Source organism: Artemia sp. Qi Xiang Cuo, chromosome 18, assembly GCF_049724085.1.
Source record: "Artemia sp. Qi Xiang Cuo chromosome 18, ASM4972408v1, whole genome shotgun sequence".
NCBI lineage: Eukaryota > Metazoa > Arthropoda > Branchiopoda > Anostraca > Artemiidae > Artemia > Artemia sp. Qi Xiang Cuo.
In genome coordinates this window covers 6,810,133-6,837,241 of record NC_142811.1, presented here as the reverse complement: position 1 = coordinate 6,837,241, position 27,109 = coordinate 6,810,133, and the positions used below count along the sequence as shown (strand labels likewise).

The window sequence follows — 27,109 nt, the reverse complement described above, 5'->3', positions numbered from 1 at the left end:
ATCCCTTGCTGGAGCCGTAACTTTATAGATTAAGACAGATCATCAATAATCAGCAAAGAGTTTGCTTCAATAATGCTTAAAACATGAAGTCCCTGTATGAATTGTATCTGCACCAAACCGGTAGTGGCACCAATTGCTTTTATTTTATCGTATGACTCCTGCCAAATACTGTAACAATAGTAGATTTTTTTCGGCTTTTCCACAAACTTTTTATCGCAATTTTTAATTATTTTAGTTAAGAGTGTTGTTTTGCCCGAATTGAGGGCCCACATAGGAACGATCTGAATGGGGTTTAAAAGTGAGACATGGTTCCTTCAACAGTTCACCATGACAACTAACTGCAGACCACAATTGTATAATTACCAAATAATTTTCACTACTACTACTCCGTTCAAAAATAAAAATAAGAAGAAGAAGACGACGCATAAAGAATCAGATTTTCTTTTATTATGTAATTAAAAAAAAGTAATAACACATTGAAATAAGCACATTAAACATGAAAAAATAAACTTTTTTTAAATTTATTTATGATAAAAAAATACAAAATTTACATAGGCACACAGAGAAAAAACAATTAAATAAATACTTTTTTTTGTTTATTTATAGAAAAAAATACAAAATTATATTAAAGCATTTGAAATAATATAACTTTTTTTTTGAATGAAACATTTACAAAAAAAATCTACTCTAAGTAAAAAAAAAGATAACTTTGATAGTGGTGGTGCGCCCCGCGCTGGCGGCCGACCCCCCCCCCCCCAAAGGCCGCGAGGCCCCCCCCCAAAGGTTTTAGGAAATAATTTACAGGACTTTATTCAAACCGAGACTTTCCCTATGGATAACACATTCGGCCCGGTCTGAAGTTAAATAGTGTCCAAGGGGGAAGGTTGTCACACCATCTTGACAAACACAGACCTTGTCGGAGATGGTACTCATGGCAATTTTTTCTACATTTACAGTAAAGTTCCTGTAGTTGAAGGAACGAATTGCCAGGAATTTGGCTCGTTGAATTGTATTTAGAACAATACAATTCCTATAAATGTTCATTTCGAAATTCTTATCCACATAGCGCGTGCGTACTCCTTTGTAACGTTTCTTGATTTCCTCGTCATGTGATTCCATAAAATACACCTTTGGACCTACAAAAACACCACTGGAAATCATGTAACGTAACGGTTAATTTTATCATAAAAAAAGAATAGTGTTTTCTAAACGATTAAAAAGCACATGGTAAAGTCCACTCCCATTGGAGTAGTCTCTCCGGGAGCTGATAGATTAAACCTTTACCAAATCATTAAATACATGTGGAATTTTTATTTTTAATACTAGAACATCTAATTCCCCGTAGCTCACCTCTACGTGCCCCCTTTCCGGCCAATGTACACTAGCCAAATTGTAGTAGATTTCCAACATGAGCTTTTTAGGGGTCTCCAAGATCGCACTGCCTGCAGCAATATTTTTATTCAGGACAATGCGTCTTTTTTTCCTATTCAATAGTACCATGTCCGGGCCAATGAATGTGAAGGAAGTGTAATTTGGATCGGCAATAATTTGAACACATTGTTCGGGATCGGTCACGACGTCACAACGATTCCTATTGCAAACACTCACACATTTTGCTGAAAGCCGAATTCAAAATGAGTATAAATTTCTTTTTCGGCTTTCGTCTGCGCTTCAGAACGTTTCTTGACAAAAGTGTCAACAAACATTTTCAGATAGGATTTCGATTAAACTGGAGCGATTTGTGAATCTTTATGACGTTGAAACCGTTGTTGCACATCCATTTTAAGGACACCTGACGAACAACTATGTTTTTTTTCGGCAGACAATCAGCAATAAGTTTTTGTTTTGAAGGTGCCCAATGCAATCCGTCTAACTCGACTAAACGCCTATTGTGAGGGCTCTAAGAGTCCTTAGCCAAAGCTCTATTGATGCACGAGAAAACAAAATCCTTTACTGAATCGTGAAGTTCGACTGGTATCTCTCCATCAATTTCAAAAAACCATCCAACCGGTCCATTCTCCATAACACTGTCAATGTTGGGGAAATGGGGGGCTTGAGGGTCATCCAGCCATTTATAGTCACCGCAAGGTAGCGCATAATGGGACATGGCCGAGGGGTAGAGAGAATTCATATCAAGGAAAACTGCATCCGATTTTGTCCCCATTTTCTCTCCATTTGGATCAGTTTCCAAGATACGATCCCCTAGAAAAAAATAACCACCCCTCATTGATTTTTCAATGAAAAGGTGCTGATAAATTTATGTGATCAGTCAAATTTTTTCAGCGCTAATTTTTAGAGTGAGGTCCATCACCAGATGAGGAGATGAAAAATAATAGCCCAAATCAAGATTAAATTCCTCATAGATTTTTATTATAGAATTCGTCAGTATTTTTACACATAATGTCTAACAGAGTTAACACGTCACTCGACAAATACAGCTTGCAGTAGTCAAAGCCATTTTTACACCCTCCCTCTGCTCAAACTTCTTAGCAAAACTGTATTCATCGGGGGTGCAACTACGATCGTGAAGACTATCGTAAAACGATTCAATCGGAGGAATAGTTTCCTCGGCGAATCTCGACATGGAACAATAATAATCATAAGGATATATGCCCTTGACCGTCAACAAATCATATAAAGCATTTGGAAATTGCTGCTTGAGAAGGGGAAAGCATTGCAACCGTCATCGTTTTTATGCATTTGAATTAAATCGCTCAATGATTTAGGGAGAAATCTGTAGGAATCTCAAAAGCGAATTTTATTCGTGTACTCAATACCGGCTTCAACAAATTTCCATATAAATTCCAAAACACGCAACTCTTCCGCTGATTTAAGAAGGATATTGTAGGAAAAACTGTCTATCACTCATGCATCATCCACTGTTCCATTTCTGTGAAGATATGCCATTGCTGGTAGCACAGACATCAAATCGTAGTTAAAATTATGTATAAAAACCGGAAGAAAAAGTTGTTGTTTTATTTTTAAATAACATGAATTGTGAGCCAATCCCTAAAATTTACCTTTTTCCGTTGAATTGGGATCTATAAGTTGATCGTGATCCTGGAGCGCGTCTTTTGGGGTGTGAACATCTCTACAAACCCAACAAATCGTCCCCTTTTCTAGTGACAGCAGCTCCTTGTCTGATAATGTCATTGGGTAGTTGATGTGACGCAATCTTGAAATTGCGGTGTTTGCTGTTTTTATTAAGTATACAAAAAAGTTTTACATACTGCCCTCCTCATCCATAGCCAAAAAAAACTCTCCCAACTGCATTTTATTATTGGAGTTGCGACGAGCATGCGCATAGGAACACGCAACTAGTTTGTGTTCCTCGACTCTATTTGACTTTGATGGGTCTGATACCTCAAACATTCTTGATTCACTGTCGAAAGACACTTTATCATCTTGTATAAGGGAATTTACGAAACTTTTAAACTGTAAAGTGTAATTACGTTATGCCGGCATTTTTATTCTTTGATTCCCATGAATTTTGCAATGACCCATGTGATCTGAGAATGTTCGCTCAGATCTAAATGAGGAAAGGCACATGGGACAATAGAGACATTCTCCTTTGTTCTTGCTTCTGGATAGGAGTCGATTTATTGCCGCAACTGTGAAAAAATTACCACAGGAATTTAAATCTTTGGGAGGCTCTTAAATAACCCAAACCGAATTTATAAAATTATCCATCATCGGTGACCTACCTGAACACAAAACCCCTTTTTTATTTGGCTTCTATCCCCCATCTACAAAGTCCGTGTCATACTTCAGAACAACCACCCCCAACCCAAGATTTTCATTTGCTTTTTCAAATATGCTTATTTCTTTCAAGGACACAGGATATTTCCCCTCTAAATAGTCAAATTTTACTATATGAAAATTTTTTCCACCGTTGCGAGCAAGTCTGTCGAGGTTTTTTATCGTTGAATATTCGTTAAATGTTTTATGGGCTCCCGCGAAAAACGTATACTTAAAGCATTTCAGCCCTGTTTCAAATCTCAAGCCTTAAACTTCGCTTGCAGCCGAAAAATCTGGGTGGCATTGTAGTTTTAGATTACCCGCTCCCCCCTTAAAATAAAGTTTTTTTAAATCTACTGAGATTCAGATCCAGGTATTCAATGTATAAAATTGTGGACCCACTTCCCCTCTCTTTAAACGTGTCCAAAGTTGAAATTAATTTATTTACCCAGTTGAAAAAGTTGCCCTCAAATTCATTTAGACCAGGGTAAAAAGTCTGGTTGCCGGTTGAAAAAGGAAAGTAAAAAATATCCCCGGATGTCCCCTTTTGTAAATAAACTTTTTGATTCACTGATGCTTTAATCCCCCCTTGACCCCCCCATTTCTGAAACTGAATATCAATTTGTGGTTAAATTATTTCGATGGAGCTCTGAAGAACAGTTAATGGAGCTGTTAAAACAACACCCACGTCCATCGCGATTTTTTTGGGAGGGTTAAAATCTGCCCTATAGAATTGTAAGTGACTTAGAGCAGACTCTAACAAATAAAATTCACGTAACTCCGGGGACATGACACTATTTTCATGTCCTGCACCTATTTGTACAGGACTCAATTCACTAATAGTAAAACTGTCGTCAAAAATGTCCCCGGAAAAATTAGACCCAACAATTTGCATTGTTGTTGCTGTATCATTAAGCGGAATGGTGGGGGTGACATAGAATTGTCAATAACGCCACCCCCAGTCTGTTCAACTGCAATGGTTGGAGATGGCATGAGGTCCCCTAGTACATATTCCAAGGTGTTTGGGGACAATTGATCGGGCCAGCCTGTATTGTCCTGTGACATAATTTCTATATGAGAATCCGGTTCAGTTGCACTAGTAACATCGCCTGAATGTTCATGCCTAAATCTATCTACCCAGTCCGGATCCTCTATCATGTCAATATCGCAAGTTAAATCGTCTAGGCTAGCTATGTCCCCAAAAACATCATTAAGGAAACCCCTACACCATTCCATATTATCTACAACTAATGTAGGCTCGTCTCTGAATTCCATTGGCGGTGATGGAATTTGTCCTGTAAATTCTGATGTTTCATCATCCAATGGCAGTGCTATTTCATTAATCTGTAGAAAAAAGTTTTATTTTCTATGTGAAATAAGCATTATTTTTATTAGGCTAATAAACCATTTCAATTTTTCGTAGTCGTAGTCCCACCACCTGAATAGTTAAAAGAAGAAGAAAGAAAACTTACATTGGAATATGTCTTTCATAATGACAACTGAACATGTTAAAAATATATATTTTTTTAGTCATAAAAATGAAGTTGTATTCTTAGAGCATAAGTTAAAACAAGAAAATGATATATAAAACTAATGGTTTTATTCAAAAAAAAAAAAATTTCAGAATAAAAATGCAAAATAGGGATCCAACTCTAGTGCTTGTCCCTCTTGATTGTAATTCTTAATAAAACCCGACCATCGTTCAACCCATGCAGTGTGTTCTATGAAGCATTGCTCTTCAGCCTCGGTTCATGGGCATGAATCCCATACATTGGTTGCTGGTGTTGGTGTAACTTTCTCGACAATCCGAATTTTCCTATTGCTTGACGACGGATTTGATTGAAATACTGGACGCAGTTAACCTGGACTAAATAAATCATTGTAAGTGAAGAACTTTTTTTCTCCTTCCATATCAACAATTAAAGTGCAATTAAAATGCTGGATGGTCCTTTTGAGAGCTCTGGGGAGGACCTTTGGGGATCGGAAGCTTCCTTCTGGGTTGGAATCGGAGCCCCCTTGAGTTGGGGTAGAGGAATTCACAACACTATTCAAATAGGACTTGTGTGTTTTAACGACCCTAGAGTGTAGGCCTCAAATCCTTTTCGAAAACATATTCTAAAATCATCTTTTAAAATGTCTCTAACTGTTTCGCCGAAATAATTGCCTAAAATGTCTAAAATGGTTTCATCCAAATAATGTTTTTTTACATCTCTGCGCTGTCACATTTGAAATTATTAAGAACCTTTTTCTCGCGTTAATATCTCTTCATCTAAAATAAAAAACATCCGGTTATTTGAAACCCACTTTGTAACGAGCGATTAACATTCATTTTATACCTGTCAGATTAAAATTCAAATTTTTAACCTTTCCGATGGGTTATTTTGATAAGAACCAAATACGCGCAAAGCCAAGTTCGAAACATATCCCAGTTTAAGAAAGTTTGTTCAACCGTCAACTGTGAAATAGTGTTGTTTTTTTTATATAGAGTTTGTTTAATGAAATAATGGATTTTTGCATTGGAAAAAATCTTGCTTAAAAGAGAAATTACAAGTAAAGTGTTTTAGAAAACTAGGATAAGCTATTTTCTACTTTCGTGCTATAAGCACTCTTTTATATACTAGTAATGTGGCTAATGGTAATGAAAGAAAATGAAATAGGATTATTATTGAATAGTTTAGAAACAAATTTAAGTTTAGTTTTACTCATCGAAAGTTACGTGCTTGAGAAAATTCGCCTTATTTTTGAAAATACGGGAAAAAAATATACATTTACAAATTCTGACTGCACTTGTACATCTGAAGTCCCTGGCAAAGCATGAAGAGGAGTGTCCTCCCGATCTTGACCAGATGAGACTGATGCATTATGAGAATCTATCCATTCTCTCTTGAATTTTCTGCCAGGTTGCATAGAGGTTTTTGCGCAGAGCTGACACTGGCTTGAGAGGCTCCTGGCAGGTCCATCGAACTTGTATTGGAGCTAGCATATGTGATGATTGATGGTCTTGCAGCTTGCATCGATGTGATATCACCCCATCTTGGTCTCTTTTCGGAGGGAGGGTAATTGCATGAATCCACCTCAACATCCTTAAAAAAGAAGAAAAATTTAGTAACGAAATAATAAGCCCTCTTTTACAGATAAATTGCCCTCTAAAGTTTATTCTGGTGTTTGTAGCACTCTATGTCTTAGCACTTTAGAAATATTTAAAAAGAAAAGCTTTTAAAGTAATTGTTGGAGGGGAGGGGGGCTAAGTCCCCCTGAAATTTGAATTTACTAGTAAAACTATTTTTTTTTATATGTAAAGCTTTTAAAAATTATATACTAAAATTGCGAATATCACGGTACTCAACCCCCAAAATTTGAAAAAAATGACACAGAATATTAAAGGAGGGCATTTGGCCTTCAATTCCATAGTATCAAACACAAAAAGTTGACAATTATAAATTTTTTTTATATGCAAAGCTAATAAAATTTATATACCTAAATTACGAAATACTTTAAATCACAGAAAAAGGAAGAAAAAGACTCCCGGACATGGCCAAAGCTAAAAATTATTAAGTATACAAAGGGTTTACCCTCTAACCAATACCTCACCCTTTACGCTTAAGTTTTTTTTTAGCACTTTCAAAAGAGGTATCTATTCTAATTAACCAACCTTTGTGATTCAAGAGTTTGTGATTCGAACAAAATTCGAACTTTAGTGTAAAGAGCATGATATTGAGGAGAGGGGCGACCTTTAATATCTGCTGAAACTAATATGCAAATTCTATTTTAATTTTTCATATACAATGAGTCAAAATCAAAGTGAACCTGCCTCTCTTTTTTTTGAATTTTTACTAAAATTGAAATACATGGACTGTTTAATTAACATTTAAAAGAAGGAAGCTTTTTAAAAGAGCTAACAACACGATGAAAAAAAAGCGTAAGTAAGGAATGTAGTGGATATTCTTCCTTGAATTTATGAAGGGAAAAAAAATATATTCCTCTTTATTATAATAATGAGGAAATTTTACTTACCAGAATTGACTTAAAAGATTCCATGTCTCTATCAATATAAATAATGGCAAAATACAGATACTGTTAGAATGAATGAACTATTCAAACTGTAGAAAATTCTAATCTGAAACTTGAATATATACAAAAAAATAATTGAATATATTAACATCTGAACAAGACACACTGGTTTTTTGACATGGATTTACCCTAAAAGACATGTATAAAATATATATCATGAAGTAGAAATATAGTCTACGTAAATTATGTCAGAAAACTTGTCCTTCATAACATATTACGCAATACCCAACTAGCACAAGATGGAACATAGTCTACCCGAAGTATAATGCCATGTGAGGGAGCTCTGAATCTCTTTGAATAGATGTAGAGACGTATGCGAATAACATAAAGATTCCGATAGCTTCAAGCAAATAACACCGGAAGGAACATAAAAGGCCCCAAATAGCACAGGAAGGAACGTAAAAGCCCCAAATCCATAGGTACATGCTCTGGAAAGGCACCAAGGAACGTAAAGGCCGCAAATAAAACAGGATGGAACGTAAAGGCCGCAAATTCATTATTAGCATACTACTTATTGATCCACGAAGGGGGACAGATTTCTGAGAAATTGATTTGCAAAATCGAGGGGAATTATTGATTCACGAAAGGGGAATTAATTTGTTGTTTCTAAGGGGAATTATTGATCCAAGAATGGGTAATTTATTTGTTTTTTCTAAGGGGAATTATTGATCCACTAACAGAAATATAAACGACATCACATGTTTCCTAGAAAGTATGCGGTACTATAAAGATATAGAAATTATATTGTTAAATATGTATTCTCTTGTATTTAGACTTATTGCTGAATTAATCATTAGTCGATCAATTAACTTTGAATTATAAATTACATCAATTGTTTCATAGTACGTAGATGTGACTCTCCAGAAATCGACATTTTGTTTTTAAATATGGCTTCTCTGATCTTTAGTGACAGAGATAAATTGAGGAATTCTATCGAAGCCATAATAGTGTAACCAAGAACACCTTAGAGATGAAGAGATTAACGCGGGAATTTTTTCCTGGGAATTTCAAATGTGACAGCGCAGGGATGCCAAAACAAAAGGAACACGCAGAAATTACGCTTAGGGATTTTTTGGGCGAAACCATTTGAGACATTTTAGAAGATGATTTAGGCGTAACAATTTGAGATATTTTAGAAGATGATTTGGGCGAAACAGTTTGAAACATTTTAGAAGATGATTTTAGAAGATGATTTAGAAGATGATTTGGGGGGAAACTCTGTGGTCGTTATAATACACAAGTTCCATTTGAACAGTGTTGCGAGGTCCCCCACCCCAAAGGCCCCCGCCCCCCCCAAAGGCCTCTGGGCCCCCAAAGACCCCCTTCGCCCCCAAAGGACCCCGCGCCCCTAAAGGCCCCCCGAGCCCTTCCCTTCCTCTCTTCTTTTTTTTGAATTTTTTCTAAGTTTTTTCGGACTGAATTTTTTAGACTTAGAAATTATCCAACATTTTTCCGGTTTTTTATTTAACCCATTGACATACAGTTTTAACCTAGAGTCTTAGCTTAGTTTTATTTAGAGTTGAAGTTTAGTTTAGTTATAGTTAAGAGTTTAAAGTTTAAGCTTAGAGTTTTAGTTAGAGTTCTAGTTTAGTTTTAGTTAAGAGTTTTAGCTTAGAGTTGTAGCCTAGAGTCTTAGCTTAGAGTTTTAGTTAGAGTTGAAGTTTAGTTTAGTTATAGTTAAGAGTTCAGAGTTGTACCTTGGAGTCATAGCTTAGACTTTAGTTAGAGTTGAAGTTTAGTTTAGCTATAGTTAAGAGTTTGGAGTTTTAGCTTAGAGTCTTAGCTTAGAGTTTTAGCTTGGAGTTTTTGTTGAAGTTCTAGTTTAGTTTAGCTTTAGTTAAGAGTTTAGAGTTTTTCCTTAGAGTCTTAGCTTAGAGTTTTTGTTAGAGTTCTAGTTTAATTTAGTTATAGTTAAGAGTTTGGAGTTTTACCTTAGAGTCTTAGCTTAGAGTTTTTGTTAGAGTTCTAGTTTAGTTCAGTTTTAGTTAAGAGTTTAGAGTTTTTAGCTTATAGTCTTAGATTAGAGTTTTAGTTAGAGTTGAACTTTAGTTTAGTAATAGTTAAGAGTTTAGAGTTTTAGCTTAGAGTCTTAACTTAGAGTTGTTGTTAGAATTCTAGTTTAGTTTAGTTTTAGTTAAAATTCTAGAGTTTTAGCATAGAGTCCTAGTTATAGTTTTAGGTAGAGTTCAAGTTTAGTTTAGTTATAGTTAAGATTTTAGAGTTTTAGCTTAGAGTCATAGCTTAGAGTTTTAGTTAGAGTTGTAGTTTAGTTATAGTTAATAGTTTAGAGTTTTAGCCTAGAGTCATAGCTTAAGGTTTTTGTTACAGTTCTAGTTTAGTTTAGTTTTAGTTTAGAGTTTTACCTTAGAGTCTTAGCTTAGAGTTTTAGTTAGAGTTGAAGTTTAGTTTAGATATAGTTAAGAATTTAGAGTTTTAGCCTATAGTCTTAGCTTAGAGTTTTAGTTAGAGTTCTGGTTTAGTTTAGTTTTAGTTAAGAGTTTTAGCTTAGAGTCATAGCTTAGAGTTTTAGTTAGAGTTGAAGTTTAGTTTAGTTATAGTTAAGAGTTTAGAGTTTTAGCTTAGAGTCTTAGCTTAGAGTTTAGAACTTATATTGTCCCCCTCTTAGCTTAGAGTTTTAGTTAGAGTTTTAGTTTAGTTTTAGTTAAGAGTTTTAGCCTAGAGTCATAGCTTAGAGTTTTTGATAGAGTTGAAGTTTAGTTTAGTTTTAGTTAAGAGTTCTAGTTTAGAGTCTTAACTTAGAGTTTAGAGCTTATATTGTCTCCCTCCTCGACTCTAGGCTAAAACTCTTAGCTAAAACTCTTAAGTAAAAATAAACTAGAACTCTTACTAAAACTCTAAGCTAAGACTCTAAGCTATAACTCTAAACTCTAAAGTCTTAACTATGACTAAACTAAACTTCAACTCTAACTAAATCTCTAAGCTAAGACTCTAGGCTAAAACTCCAAGCTAAAACTCTTAACTAAAACTAAACTAAACTAGAACTCTAACTAAAACTCTAAGATAAAACTCTAAGCTAAAACTCTAAACTCTTAACTATAACTAAACTAAACTTCAACTCTAACTAAAACTCTAAGCTAGGACTCCAGGCTAAAACTCAAGACTCTTAACTATAACCAAACTAAACTACAACTCTAACTAAAACTCTAAGATAAGACTCTAAGCTACAACTCTAAACTCTTAACTATAACTAAACTAAACTAAACTTCAACTCTAACTAAAACTCTAAGCTAGGACTCTAGGCTAAAACTCTAAACTCTTAACTATAACCAAACTAAAATACAACTCTAACTAAAACTCTAAGCCATGACTCTAAGCTAAAACTAAACTCTTAACTATAACCAAACCAAAATTCAACTCTAACTCAAACTCTAAGCTAGGAATCTAGGCTAAAACTCTAAGCTAAAACTCTTAACTAAAACTAAACTAAACTACAACTTTAACTAAAACTCTAAGCTAAGACTATAAGCTGAAACTCTGAAACTCTAAGCTCTTAACTATAACAAAACTAAAATTCAACTCTAACTAAATCTCTAAGCTAAGATTTTAGGCTAAAACTCTAAGCTAAAACTCTTAACTAAAACTAAACTAAACTATAACTCTAATTAAAACTCTAAGCTAGGACTCTAAGCTAAAACTATAAACTCTTAACTATAACTAAACTAAACTTCAACTCTAATTGAAACTCTAAGCTAGGAGTCTAGGCTAAAACTCTAAACTCTTAACTATAATCAAACTAAACTACAACTCTAACTAAAACTCTAAGCTATGACTCCAAGCTAAAACTCTAAGTTAAAACTCTTAACTAAAACTAAACTAAACTTGAAATCTAACTAAAGTTCTAAGCTAAGACTCTAAGCTAAAACTCTAGACTCTTAACTATTACTAAACTAAACTTCAACTCTAACTAAAACACTAAGCTAAGACTCTAAGCTAAAACTCTAAACTCTTAACTAAAACTAAACTAGAACTCTAACTAAAACTCTAAAATATGACTAATCTAAAACTCTAAATTCTTAACTAAAACTAAACTAAACTATAACTCTAACTAAAACTCTAAGCTATGACTCTAATATAAAACTCTAAACTATTAACTAAACTGACCTTTAACTCTAACTAAAACTCTAAGATAAGTGTCTAAGGTAAAATATCAAACTATTGAATAAAACTAAACTAAACTAGAACTATAAATAAGACTCTTAGCTATGACTCCAAGCTAAAACTCTAAACTCTTAACTATAACTAAACTTCAACTCTAACTAAAACTCTAAGCTAAGACTCTAAGGTAAAACTCTAAACTATTAACTAACACTAAACTAAACTAGAACTCTAACTAAAACTCTAAGTTAAGAGTCTAGGCTAAAACTGTAAGCTCTTGACTAAAAATAAACTAAACTAGAACTGTAAATAAAACTCTAAGCTAAGACTCTAAGGTAAAACTCTAAACTCTTAAATAAAACTAAACTACACTAGAACTCTAACTAAAGCTCTAAGCTAAGACTCCAAGATAAAACTCTAAACTCTTAACTAAAACTAAACTAGAACTCTAACTAAAACTCTAAGCTAAGACTCTAAGGTAAAACACTAAACTAAAACTAAACTAAACTAGAAGTCTAGCATAAACTCTAATCTGAGACTACAAGATAAAACTCTAAACTCATAACTAAAACTAAACTAAACTAGAACTCTAACTAAAACTCTAAGCTAAGACTCTAAGGTAAAACTCTAAACTAAAACTAAACTAAACTTCAACTCTAACTAAAACTTTAAACTAAAACTCTAAGGTAAAACTCTAAACTCTGAACTAAAACTAAACTAAACTTCAACTCTATCAAAAACTCTAAGCTATGACTCTAAGCTGTAAAATCTAAACCGGTAACTATAACTAAACTAAACTTCAACTCTCACTAAAACTCTTAGTTAAGACTCTAAACTAAAACTCTTAACTATAACTAAACTAAACTTCAACTCTATAAAAAAATCTAAGCTATGACTCTAGGCTAAAACTCTTAACTAAAACTAAACTAAACTAGAACTCTAACTAAAACTCTAAGCTAAGACTAAGCTAAAACTCTAAACGCTTAACTATAACTAAACTAAACTTCAACTCTAACTAAAACTCTAAGCTAAGACTCTAGGCTAAAACTTAACTAAAACTAAACTAAACTAGAACTCGAACTAAAACTCTAAGCCAAGACTCTAGGCTAAAACTCTAAACTCTTAACTATATCTAAACTAAACTTCAACTCTAACTAAAATTCTAAGCTAAGACTAAGGTAAAACTCTAAACTAAAGCTAAACTAAACTACAACTCTAACAAAAAATATAAGATAAGACTCTAAGGTAAAACTAAACTAAACTAGAACTCTAACTAAAACTCTGAGCTATGAATCCAAGATAAAACTTTAAACTCTTAACTAAAACTAAACTAAACTAGAACTCTAACTAAAACTCTAAGCTAAGATTCTAGGCTACAACTCTAAACTAAAACTAAACTAAACTAGAACTCTAACTAAAACTCTAAGCTAAGACTCTAAGGTAAAACTCTAAACTCTTAACTAAAAGTAAACTAAACTAGAACTCTAACAAAAACTCTAAGCTAAGACTCTAGGCTAAAACTCTAAACTCTTAACTAAAACTAAACTAAACTATAACTTTAACTAAAACTCTAAGCTATGACTCTAAGCTAAAACTCTAAACTCTTAACTATAACTAAACTAAACTTCAACTCTAACTAAAACTCTAAGCTAAGACTCCAAGATAAAACTCTAAACTTTTAACTAAAACTAAACTAGAACTCTAACTAAAACTCTAAGCTAAGACTCTAAGGTAAAAGTCTAAACTCTTAACTAAAACTAAACTAGAACTCGAACTAAAACTCTAAGCTAAGACTCCAAGATAAAACTCTAAACTCATAACTAAAACTAAACTAAACTAGAACTCTAACTAAAACTCTAAGCTAAGACTCTAAGGTAAAATTTTAAACTCTAAACTAAAACTAAACTAAATTTTAACTCTAACTAAAACTCTAGGCTAAAAATCTATGGTAAAACTCTAAACTCTTAACTAAAACTAAACTAAACTTCAACTCTATCAAAAACTCTAAGCTATGACTAAGCTAAAAACTCATAACTATAACTAAACTAAACTTCAACTCTTACTAAAACTCTAATCTAAGACTCTAAACTAAAATTCTAAACTCTTAACTAAAACTAAACTAAACTTCAACTCTATCAAAAACTCTAAGCTATGACTCTAGGCTAAAACTGTTAACTAAAACTAAACTAAACTAGAACTCTAACTAAAACTCTAAGCTAAGACTCTAAGCTAAAACTCTAAACTCTTAACTATAACTAAACTAAACTTCAACTCTAACTAAAAATCTGAGCAAATACTCTAGGCTAAAAATCTTAAATAAAACTAAACTAAACTAGAACTCTAACTAAAACTCTAATCTAAGACTCTAGGCTAAAACTCTAAACTCTTAACTATATCTAAACTAAACTTCAACTCTAAATAAAATTCTAAGCTAAGACTAAGGTAAAAATCTAAACTAAAACTAAACTAAACTAGAACTCTAACAAAAACTCTAAGCTAAGACTCTAAGGTAAAACTAAACTAAACTAGAACTCTAACTAAAACTCTAAGCTAAGACTCTAAGGTAAAACTTCAAACTCTTAACTAAAACTAAACTAGAACTCTAACTAAAACTCTAAGGTAAGATTCTAGACTAAAACTCTAAACTAAAACTAAACTAAAGTATAACTCTATCTAAAACTCTAAGCTAAGGCTCTGAGGTAAAACTCTAAACTCTTAACTAAAACTAAACTAAACTGGAACTCTAACTAAAACTCTAAGCTATGATTCTAGGCTAAAACTCTAAACTCTTAACTAAAACTTAACTAAAACTACAACTTTAACTAAAACTCTAAGCTGTGACTCTAAGCTAAAACTCTAAATTCTTAACTATAACTAAACTAAACTTCAACTCTAACTAAAACTCTAAGCTAAGACTCAAAGCTAAAACTCCAAACTCTTAACTATAGCTAAACTAAACTTCAACTCTAACTAAACTCTAAGCTAAGACTATAGGCTAAAACTCTCAACTCTTAACTATAACTAAACTAAAATTCAACTCTAACTAAAACTCTAAGCTAAGACTCTAAGCTAAAACTCTAAACTCTTAGCTATTACTAAACTAAACTTCAACTTCTAAACTGGAACTCTAACTAAAACTCTAAGCTATGATTCTAGGCTAGACTCTAAACTCTTAACTAAAACTTAACTAAACTACAACTTTAACTAAAACTCTAAGCTGTGACTCTAAGCTAAAACTCTAAATTCTTAACTATAACTAAACTAAACTTCAACTCTAACTAAAATTCTATGCTAAGACTCAAAGGTAAGACACCAAACTCTTAACTATAGCTAAACTAAACTTCAACTCTAACTAAACTCTAAGCTAAGACTCTAGGCTAAAACTATCAACTCTTAACGATAAATAAATTAAACTAAAAATATAACTAAAACTATAAGCTATTAATATAAGCTAAAAATCGAAAATATAAACTAAAACTAAAATAAAATATAACTCTAACAAAAACTCTAAGCTAACACTCTAGGCTAAAACTCTAAACTCTTAACTAAAACTAAACTAAACTAGAACTCTAACTAAAATTTCAAAGCTAAGACTCTAGCCTAAAACTCTAATTTCTTAACTAAAACTAAACTAAAACTAGAACTTTATCTAAAACTCTAAGATAAGACTCTAGGCTAAAACTCTAAAATCTTAACTATAGCTAAACTAAACTTCAACTCTAACTAAAACTCTAAGCTAAGACTCTAAGATAAATCTAAAAAGTAAAACTAAACTAAACTAAACTTCAATCGTTGAAACAACTCTGCTTTATGAGTCTTGGTTAAAACTCTAAACTCTTAAACATAACTAAAACAAACTACAACACTAAATACAAATTTTATATAAATCTCAAGGCTAAAACACCAAACCCTTAACTATAACTAAACGAACCTCTAACACTAAAAAAAACTCTAAGCTAAGACTCTAATGTAAAACTCTAAACTCTTAACTAAAACTAAACTAAGCTAGAACTTCAACAAAAACTCTAAGCCAAGACTCTAAGCTAAGACTCTAGGCTAAAAATCTAAACTCTTAACTAAAACTTAACTAAAACACAACTTTAACTAAAACTCTAAGCTATGACTCTAAGCTAAAACTCTAAGTTATTAAGTATAACTAAATTACACTTTAAATCTAACTAAAACTCTAAGCTATGACTCTAATCTAAAACTCTAAACTCTTAACTAAAACTAAACTAAACTAGAACTCTAACAAAAACTCTAAGCTAAGACTCTAGGCTAAAACTCTAAACTCTTAACTAAACTAAACTAGAACTTTAGCTAAAACTCTAAGCTAAGACCCCAGGCTAAAACTCTAAACTCTTAACTATAGCTAAACTAAACTTCAACTCTAACTAAAACTCTAAGCTAAGACTCTAAGCTAAAACTATAAAGTAAAACTAAACTAAACTTCAACTCTAATAAAACTCTAAGCTAAAACTCTAAGTTAAAACTCCAAACTCTTAAATAAAACTAAACTAAACTAGAACCCTAACAAAAACTCTAAGCTAAGACTCTAAGCTAAAAACTATAAACTCTAAACTATAACTTAAATAAACTTTCAACTCTAACTAAACCTCTAAGTTAAGACTCTATGCTAAAACTCTGAACTCTTAACTATAACGAAGCTTTAACTCTAACTAAAACTGTAAGCTAAAACTCTAAGGTAAAACTCTTAGCTATAACTAAACTAAACTAGAACTCTAACAAAAACTCAAAGCTATGACTCTAAGCTAAAACTCTAAATTCTTAACTATATCTAAACTAAACTTCAACTCTAACTAAAACTCTAAGCTAAGACTCTAGGCTAAAACTCTAAACTCTTAACTAAAACTTAACTAAACTACAACTTTAACTAAAACTCTAAGCTATGACTCTAAGCTAAAACTCTAAATTCTTAACTATAACTAAACTTAACTTCAACTCTAACTAAAACTCTAAGCTAAGACTCTAATGTAAAACTCTAAACTCTTAACTAAAACTAAACTAAACTTCAACTCTAACTAAAGCTCTAAGTTAAGACTTTAGGCTAAAACTCTAAACTCTTAACTAAAACTTAACTAAACTACAACTCTAACTAAAACTCTAAGCTAAGACTCTAAGGTAAAACTCTTAACTATAACTAAACCAAACTAGAACTCTAACAAAAACTCAAAGCTATGACTGTAAGCTAAAACTCTCAACTCTTAACTATAACTAACCTTAACTTCCAACTCTAACTAAAACACTAAGCTAAGACTCTAGGCTAAAACTCTAAGCTCTTAACTATAACTAACCTTAACTTCCAACTTTAACTAAAACTCTAAATTCTTAACTATAACTAAACTAAACTTCAACTCTAACTAAAACTCTAAGCTAAGGCTCTTAGGTAAAACTCTAAACTATTAACTAAAACTAAACTAGAACTCTAACAAAAACTCTAAGCTAAGACTCTAAGCTAAAACTCTAAACTCTTAACTATAACTAAACTTCAACTCTAACTAATACTCTAAGCTAAGACTCTAAGCTAAAACTCTAAGCTAAAACTCTTAACTAAAACTAAACTAGAACTCTAACTAAAACTCTAAGCTAAGACTCTAAGCTAAAACTTTAAACTCTTAACTTTAACTAAACTGAACTTCAACTCTAAATTAAACTAAGCTAAGACTCTAGGTTAAAACTCTATGTCAATGGGTTAAACAAAAAAACCGGAAAAATGTTGGATAATTTCTAAGTCTAAAAAATTCAGTCCGAAAAAACTTAGAAAAAATTCAAAAAAGGAAGGGAGGAGCTCGGGGGGCCTTTGGGGGCCCGGGGGGTTTTTGGGGGCTTTGGGGGCCCGGGGGCCTTTGGCTGGTCGGGGGCCTTTGGGGTTGGGGTAGGGGACCTCGCAACACTGTTCAAATGGAACTTGTGTATTATAACGACCGCAGAGTTTCACCCCAAATCATCTTCTAAATCCTCTTCTAAAATCATCTTCTAAAATGTCTCAAACTATTTCGCCTAAATCATCTTCTAAAATGTCTCAAACAGTTTCGCCCAAATCATCTTCTAAAATGTCTCATAGTGTTTCGCCCAAATAATCCCTAAACTTAATTTCTGCGTGTTCCTTTTGTTTTGGCATCCATGTCCTGTCACATTTGAAATTCCCAGGATAAAATTCCCGCGTTAATCTCTTCATCTCTAAGGTGTTCTTGGTTACTCTATTAAGGCTTCGATAGAATTCCTGAATTTATCTCTGTCACAAAAGATCAGAGAAGCCATACTTAAAAATATAATTTCTATCTCTTTAGAGTCCTGTATAATTCCTAGGAAACAAGTTATGTCATTAATTCCGATGGCTTCGATAGAATATTAAATAATTTATCACTAAGTCTAAAGACCAGAGAAGCCATATTTAAAAATAGAATTTCTATCTCTTTACAGTCCCGTATAATTCCTAGGAAACAAGTGATGTCATATCTAATTCCGTTAGTGGATCAATAATTCCCCTTAGACACAACAAATTAATTTCCCTTTCGTGAATTAATGATTCCCCTCGATTATGCAGATCAATTTCTCAGAAATCTGTCCCCCTTCGTGGATCAATAACATTGTTTATGTGGATAGGTACCGTTAGACTCAATTATTGATGGCAGCACGGTGTTACCCCAGTAATTATTGATAGCTCTCTACTTTTTATTAGTAGTAAATATACGTAACTTACGAATTAACTTACGTAACGAACTTCTATATTCATATATTTTTAATACGTATATTAGGGGGTTCGTCCCCTAGGCAATACCTTGCTCTTAAAGCTAAAGTTCGCATTTTGTTCCAATTCTTTAAAAATGGCCCCTTAATCACAAATGCCGTTAATTAGAACAAATAACTCTTATGAAAGTACTAAAAAATCTTTGGCCTAAAGAGCGAGGTATTGACTAGGGGGTGAACCCAATTATATACGTAATATTTTCTGTTCGTTTTAAGTTTTGATGTTGCTCATTACTTTCAGTTGAAAAACTTGTTTAAAAAAAAATAAATTTCTGATCTTTTTTTAAATAATGCTGGGAAATCCGGCGCCCCCTTCATGGTAATGTCCCTTCCCCCATGAAAACTGTCTTCATGGAAAGATCCTCCCACATAACCCCGACCCCCCCCCCCGACTACCAGAAAAAATCCCCCCTAAAACGTCTGTATACTTCCCAATAACCAACACTATATATTAAGATTGGGTAAAGTTCATAACTTTCAGGCCCCCCCCGGGGACTTTGGGGGATTTAGTCATCATAAAAGACATATCTATCATATTTTCGATCATGCTGAACAAAATGGCTATCTCAAAATTTTGATCGGGTGACTGTGAAAAATTAGCGTGGGAGGGGGCCTAGTTGCCCTGCATTTTTTTTTTGGTCACTTAAAAAGGGCACTAGAACTTTTAATTTCCGTTCCAATGAGCTCTATCACAATATTCTACGACCACTGGGTCGATACAATCGCCCCTGGGAAAAAAAACAAACAATGAACACGCATACGTGATCTTTCTTCTGGCAAAAAATACGAAAATCCACATTTTTGTAGATAGGAGCTTGAAACCTCTACAGTAGGGTTCTCTGATACGCTGAATATGATGGTGTGATTTTCATTAAGGTTCTATAACTTTTAGAAGGTCTTTCCCCTTTTTTCGAAAATCTTCCAAATTTTCTCAGGTGCGTAACTTTTGATGGGTTGGCCTAAACTTGATGAAACTTATATATTTGAAATCAGCATTAAAATCTGATTCTTTTGATGCATCTATTGGTATCAATTTACTTAATTAATGCAATATTGCGTTTATTAAACTTGCTCCTAACGCAAGTTTATCAGATCAACCTATTTTGCCCTTCCCCCCCTAAAAAACCTTGATTCGCCCCTGATTGTTACAACGCTTTTATTGGTTTAAATACAATTCAGCTGTGTCGTTTTTTACTTATAGTTTGTTACCACGAATTGTTTGAAAGATTGGGCTGCATTGGCTGATCGTAAGGGCTGCACGGTTATCAACACATCATCTTCAGTTAACAAATATGGTTGTTTTCTTCCTTTTCTTATTAATTGTATTAATTATTGCTAATAAAAGCATGGAAGCACAATTTTTGACAATAGATGTACGCTCCCCGCTCCTGCACACAAATCCACCGGCCTTCCTCCGTAATGATCAATGACAATTTATACACCACTGTACTTAATAAGGTGTAATAAACATACTGGATTGTCCAGTATTTTGCATACTTAAAATCCAGTCTGAATATAAAAAATAGTTCTAGAACAGGGGCTAATTTGTTTCCAATCTTTTTCGACTTCGAAAAAAAAAAAAAAAAAAAAAAAAAAAAAAAAAAAAAAATCTCAATTTCCGATTGGATGAACACCCTCTAAAGATTCTATAATCACGAGGGATAAGTTAAAGATGAGTAATGAGCAGCCCCCTCCTTATGCAAAACAAATTCTGCTCATTTTGGGGTTTAACTTTACTCTTTAGCTGATCATAATAACAGCCTAGACCAGAAATATAACCAGAAATCAAGAGGGATTAATTATTATATCGATTTGTACCTCCACGCCCCTTTTTAGAACTAATTGTATATTTATCTTAAGGCTCAATTAGAGTTAGGATGTTTTGGCATTAAACTGTAAGCTTTGAGGCATCTGCCCCCTCCCTAACTACAAATCAATCAGCTAACCCTACTGTAGAGGTTTCAAGCTCTAATCTACAAATATTTGGGATTATATTCAAATATTTCTTGTATTTTAGTTTTTTTCTGCCGAAGAAAGATCATGAATGTTTGTTGTTTTTTTTCCCCTGGGATGATGGTATTGAACTAAGGTTCCTAGAAAATCTAGAGAGGGCTCATTCGAACAAAAATTTAAAGTTTAAGTGCCCTTTTAAATGAGCAAAGAGAATGGAGGGCAACTACGCCCCTTTTCCTAAAAGACATCCGAATAAAATCTTGAGATAGCCATTTGGTTCATCATAATTGAAAAAATGTATTGACAATGATAATCATCCCTGGGAAAAGGATCCCTTCAATTATTTTACAGGAGGGGGGCCTGAGACATTTTATTGTCATTTTGAGAAATTTGAGTACTTATTTTGTACTTTCTCTGTGGCTGCTCAGTTTTGCACACAGGGGAATTTTTCGCTGGGAAATTTTCGGGGAGGGGGTCACCGGCCCTGTGTTCTCGTATGCCTTAGTATTTGTTATTGGGAAATACACGAAACATTTTTTTTTGGGGGGGGGGGAATTTTTTGCAACGAGGAAAGTTTCCAGGGGAAATTTCACGGGGGAAGGGTTTCCTGGCACGATTTGATAAACGATTAGAAATTAAGGTACTATTGCGCTTAATGGTTCACACGAAATAAGTCAAGTTTGGTTAATGCTAATAAAAAAAAATAGGATGAATATATAATAGTTTAGAAACAAATTTGGGCTATATATTTGCACATTAGGGGGGTGGGTGGGGGGTAAAGCGTAGCATATATTAAATACGTAACATTAGCTAACCTAGGTACATTTCCCCCCTCCCCCCCCCCCTAAACCCCAAAAAACAACAGTTTAAATATTGTAAATTCAATGAGAAACCACGCTCTTTGATATATTTAGATAGCAATTACCCGCTTTACGGGTCCACTACATTCCTTCGACAGTCTATAACGCTGTGTACCATTAAGCACAACTGTACCGAAGTTAAATAAAAAAAAACAACAATTTTCTGAACTGAAAGTAAGGAGCAACATTAAAACTTAAAACGAGCTGAAATTATTCCGTATATTGGGGGCGGGGTGTCCCTTCCCCAGCCTTCGCTCTTTACGCCAAAGCCTGACTTTTTGTCAAAATTCTTTAAGAAAGACTGCTCAAACACAAGGGCTGCTGAATTTGAATAAGAAATATTTTAAAGAACTTTAAAACTTAAGCGCAAAGAGCGAGGCTTGTAGAAGGGGCAGACCCTCTCATATAAGGAATAATTTCTATTCATTTTAAGTTTTAATGTTACTCCTTACTTTCAGTTGATTTTTTTTTAATCTAATGACTGTTTCACGATTATGGCTGTAAGGTAGCTTATACTAAAAAAAAAAAAAAAAAAAAACGGTTTGAGAGGGTTTTTAGGGAAAGGCAATGCTTGGGCCCTTAATTTTTGATGAAAGAATTAGAAATGCTGTTGGCCAGTAAAATATTTTGTAAGAAGTCCCGGTCAGTCAGTATGACGAAAGTTTTGCAACCTCATTCAGTTTACTGCAATGAGTAGTCTTGGGAATTTGAAAATAAGCTTCCTAAGAAGGACACTAAATTTCATCTGAAATAAAAGTAGCCATACTTGTTGTATATTTCACTACTAGAGTTTCAGTGACTACTTTGTAATGGCTATCTCACACTCAGTGTTGCCACCAGGTGAAAAAAATCACTAGATTTTAGTTATATTTTGTGTTGATTTAGTGATTTTCTTCAATAATCTAGTGGTTTATGTGTTTATTTAGTGATTTTTTAGGAATATAAAAATCACTACAAATAGTGATAAATCACAAGGGATGGAAACCCTGCTCTCACTACACAGTATTACCTTTCACACTAGCATACATTAGCTGCGGTGCGTTATGTAATCTTACGGAGCAAATTTTTTCCGTAACTTAGGCAGTTTAGACTCGAACTCTACACGTAAATTTACGATAGTTTAGTTTACGTAAGTTTACGTAAATTACGTATATTTACGATAGTTTAAGTTTATTTTACGTCATGGAAAAGCCAACATCGTAGTATCAGAATGTTATTTCTGGTTGAGCTGTTAATAAAGTTTGAAAATAAACTAATTACCTTTCCCAAGAAAGCCTCTCCCGCTTTATCAGAGATTGGATCTCAATCTTCAAGCGTATATTTATCTGCATTCAAAATTTTATCTCCGGTCGTATTTTTATCTCCATTTGTTTTTTATCTCCATTCATAATTTTATCTCCATTCGTATTTTTAATTTTTGAGATGTTAGCTTATAATGATTTTGATAATTTTAGACGGTGACCCTGAGGGTTTTATGGATTTCTCCGTGATCTTTTAAAAGGACATGTGAAAGATTGCACTAAACGAACGTAACCTAACCACTTAACATAAAAAATTACGTACGTTTGTGAAAGCCGCGTAAAAGTTTGTACGATGTAGTGTGAAAGCAACATTAGATGTATCTTAAATGGGTAGGATTCGACTATTCATTAGGTGGCTCCGTGCCCTAAATTTAGGTTTCATTACAAGGCCGTATCCAGGGGGGGGGGGGTTACCTGGTTTGAACCCCCCCCCCAAAATTTTTGACCGACTCGAAAATAAGTCGAATATTAGTCAAACCTAGGTAAAAATCAGTAAAATCAGTAAAATTAGTCGAAAACTGAGTCAAAAATTAGTACCCCCCCCAAAAAAAGTCAAAATTAGTAAACCCCCCCCTGAACAAAAATCCTGGATACGGCCATGTTTCATTAGATGCGTCATTTACGCTTTAATCAGATGTATTTTCATTTGAAAAGCACCATCACAAGCAAAAAATACTGACTGTATCTCTCGTTAACCTACACATCAATTAAACACCAATTAAAACAAATTATAATTAAAAATCAATTAAACAGGTCATCAATCAGTACCGCAACATGTACTTAGTTGTCAGGAACCTGAAAAGAAATAACATTTGTCAAAATGCTAAAATCATACTTAAGGATCAAAGCGTAAATGGCACCGTGTGTAAGTATGGTAAAATGGGGGTAAGTCTGAAATTAAAGGGGTTAAACGACTCAGAAATCAGGGATTGGGGGGGGGAATTTAATTACATTTTTTGTTTATATTTTGACGTTAAATAGCGACGAAGACAACACTGCCTTTCCATCATAAATACAAACAACAGGTAGAAACAACAGGGAATGGAGTCTCGGCTGAACTTCCCTGAAGTAAGGATGCTGGGACTGTTTTAAAAGAAATTTTAGCTTTAATGGTCTTAATTGTTATTAGTTTTAGTTTTATTAGTTTAATTAGTTTTGGTTTTAATTAGTTTAATTTAGTTTTAAATTTTAAAGCGAATTTCTTTTAGATTTTCATTTGTTTTTCTGGGTAGAAATATTCATTTACGGTTAAGATTCCACTGTCTTAAGAAAAAATTCCCTGTTGTTTCTACTTATTGTTTGTATTTACATTTTAACGTTAGTTACTAGGATTAGTTACTAACGTTAGTTACTAGGATTATTTCTTTTCGGAGACTTTGCAGGTTAATTTTCGATTTCTACAACTGAATCTCTACAATTACAGTTTTATCTATCTTGTTTTGTTAGGATCATTAAAATACAATTAATTAATATTATTTATTTCCAGAAACTCTTCAATTTGACTTTAGTTTCTACAATTGCAGCTTGAAATAGGTTATTTTGTCATGATTTTGACGTTATTATGATTTTATTTAGTTGATTTATTAAATAAGTTAATTAAAAGTATTTAGGTAATTAATATAATTTCTTTTCAGAGACTACACAGTTTAATTCGCAATCCAACAGTTACAGTCACATTTTTTGCAGTTTCAATGTTGATTTATACTATTAAGTTGATTTATTTAACAAGTCAATTAAAACTAATTTTATTAATTTTCAGAGACTCTACAAAGCAAGAAGAATATTTGTGAGTTTTATCATCATCAGCATTTTACTAACAATACAAGTACTGCACAAATATACAACGAACGAGTCATCTATGTATGTCGACTTACTCCAAAAATCCGTCAAATTTTCTGAAAGTGAAAATGTCATTGATCCTGAAGAATTGCTACTCAGCACTGAAGAATCATTCTTTCCGGTGACAGAAGAGTTGAAAGCAGTGAGCAGTGGCAAGAGGGAGATATACTGGCCAACCTCACTCTATCTTACTATTTTAGTATATGACCCACCCCCTTATCTAATTTGGAGGGAGGGCAATAAGCCCTTTCGAGAAGCAAGATGTCAAGAATATCGATGCTTTTTCACAACTCAGCATAGTTTGGTGAAAGATATGCGTTTTGATTCTATTTTGTTCTCACCAGATAAAAATTTGAAATATTTGCCAATTTTTGAAAATAGAAGAAAGAATCAAACTTTTGTATATTTCAATTTAATACCACCAACGTTTCATTCGTCATTCAAAAATGGTAAGGACTTCTTCAATATTTCAATGACGTATAGAAGTGACTCTGATATATACTTACCACTGGGGAAAGTTGTCCCAAAACCGTCTGCTCCAAAAAGCGAGTCTTTCAGAGAAAGATTAATTCAATATGCAGGGAACTCATCGACCAAATATAACAAAAGTAAGTTAATAGCAACTGCATCAGTGTGCAAAAACCCTTATCTGAATGAACTTCAAAAGAATATAGAAGTTGATAACTTTGGAGATTGTGGCTCGAAAAGCTTCAAGTTATTATATAACGCAGATAATTCAGAGTTTTTTAATAATATATCAAACACCTACAAATTTTTTTTGATTCCAGAAATTTTTGCGTGTACTCATTATGTTCACATGTTGGTTTTTGAAGTGCTGAAATATGACCTAGTCCCGGTTATTTATGCCAGTGATGTAAGGAAAATCCTACCTGTGCATAGTTATATTGATGCTACAAGTCTTAGTCCACAAGTCTTGGCAAATAAATTAAAAGATATTGACGAAAATGATGTAGCATATCGCCAGTATTTTTGGTGGAAGAATCACTTCAATGTAAAAAGTTTTAGGGAAAGCACGAGGGATGCATTTTGTGAATTATGTGAGCTCTTACATAGAAAAAAGAGTAGTCAAATTAGGGACATAAATCAATGGCAACTTGGAAATGAAAAGTGCCGGAAAATATGATTATATCAAAGAGGAAAAGAGAGATTACTTTTCTATATTTCCACGGTAAAAAGTGTTCTTTAACTTCATTGGTTTACATTTGTGACGTGTTTTCGTAAGCCAATCATGTTGTTTATGATTTCTTGAGAAACAAAATACCCCGCTTTTTTAAAACCCAATTGATTCTAAAGCCACCTGCATAAGCCTGTAAAAGAACTCTTCCACCTGAATGGTTCTTCTGTATGAAATCTTAAGCCAATTATAAATAATGAAGATTTTTGAGTCACAAATACATTACAAGTAGTCCCTCTATTTCTCTGTGATTATTTTCTGTGATAATATCTTTTACTGTATTAATTAAAAACTATATAAGGGTGCGTAACTTTTTCAAGTCTATATTTTTTCACTTAAACACGTCAATTAACAATTAATTTACGACTAACGAGCAATTAAGAATGATTAAATACTAATTAAATTATGATTACTTGTCAATTAAATAGTTTCTTGTGTATGGTTTTGGTACTGTGTGTTTGATAGGTTCATAACTTTACTGGTAGGCTGGTAGGTCTGTAGTTGCAGATTGTAAAGACAAAGGCTTTAAATTAATAGTTTGATAGGTTTATGATGATTTTAGCAGTCGCTGTAAACTAGTAAAAAATGGAATTTCAGCCCATAGTAACCCGAAATCTAAAAACGATTTTGAAAAATCTGTTAAGTAAGAAAGCATTGCCATTTGAAGCTGATTCAAGAATGGTAACAATTATTTCGGTTGATCGAAAACGAATTCATGAGAACTTCAAAAACTAACCTGAAAACCTTCGAAAATGGTGCTGGATCAAAGTTAAAATTAAATGAGCAAGCATTCTAAATTATTCACATGGGAGACCCCTCCAAAAAATGGTAAAACTGGGAACTCACCCTCTCTGCCTGAAGATAAAAATGCAGAAAACTGCCAACTTTCTTGTACATTTAAAGGAAATGACACTTTTTTTGCCAAAAAAGGTAAAGCCTGTGGCTGATTTTGGGTTACTCGCGTTCATGTATCTGCACAAAAGAAACTTCAAAAGCTATAAAATGGCTAAAGACCCTAACCAAGAAGTAAAGCAAGGGACGGCAGCCTTTGAAAATGCCTGCTAAAGCTAAAACCTGCAAACAGGTGTGTCAAGGAAAGTACGAACTTTCAATAAAAGTACGAAGAGCTTATATATTACCTTACAAAAAATATGTAACTAATACAAAGCAATCATTCTGATCAATGATCAATGACTGATCAATCATTCCGCATAAAACTTTCCAGGGGGTAGGCTAAGATTTGAATTTTTTTCGGTGCACTATCT

General features: G+C 33.2%; 1 protein-coding gene across 2 annotated transcripts in view; it reads left to right on the top strand.

Moving 5' to 3' along the window:
• Positions 1-26,281, top strand: part of LOC148941151 (lewis-type alpha-(1,3)-fucosyltransferase-like) — a 40,340-nt gene extending 14,059 nt beyond the window's left edge. For both annotated transcript variants that reach the window (XM_089103931.1, XM_089103930.1), the window contains one exon: positions 24,570-26,281. In XM_089103931.1, coding sequence (XP_088960057.1) covers positions 24,669-25,793 — 1,125 coding nt within the window. In that variant the 5' untranslated portion in view covers positions 24,570-24,668 and the 3' untranslated portion in view covers positions 25,794-26,281. The remainder of the gene's footprint in view (positions 1-24,569) is intronic.
• Positions 26,282-27,109: the final 828 nt, after the last annotated feature.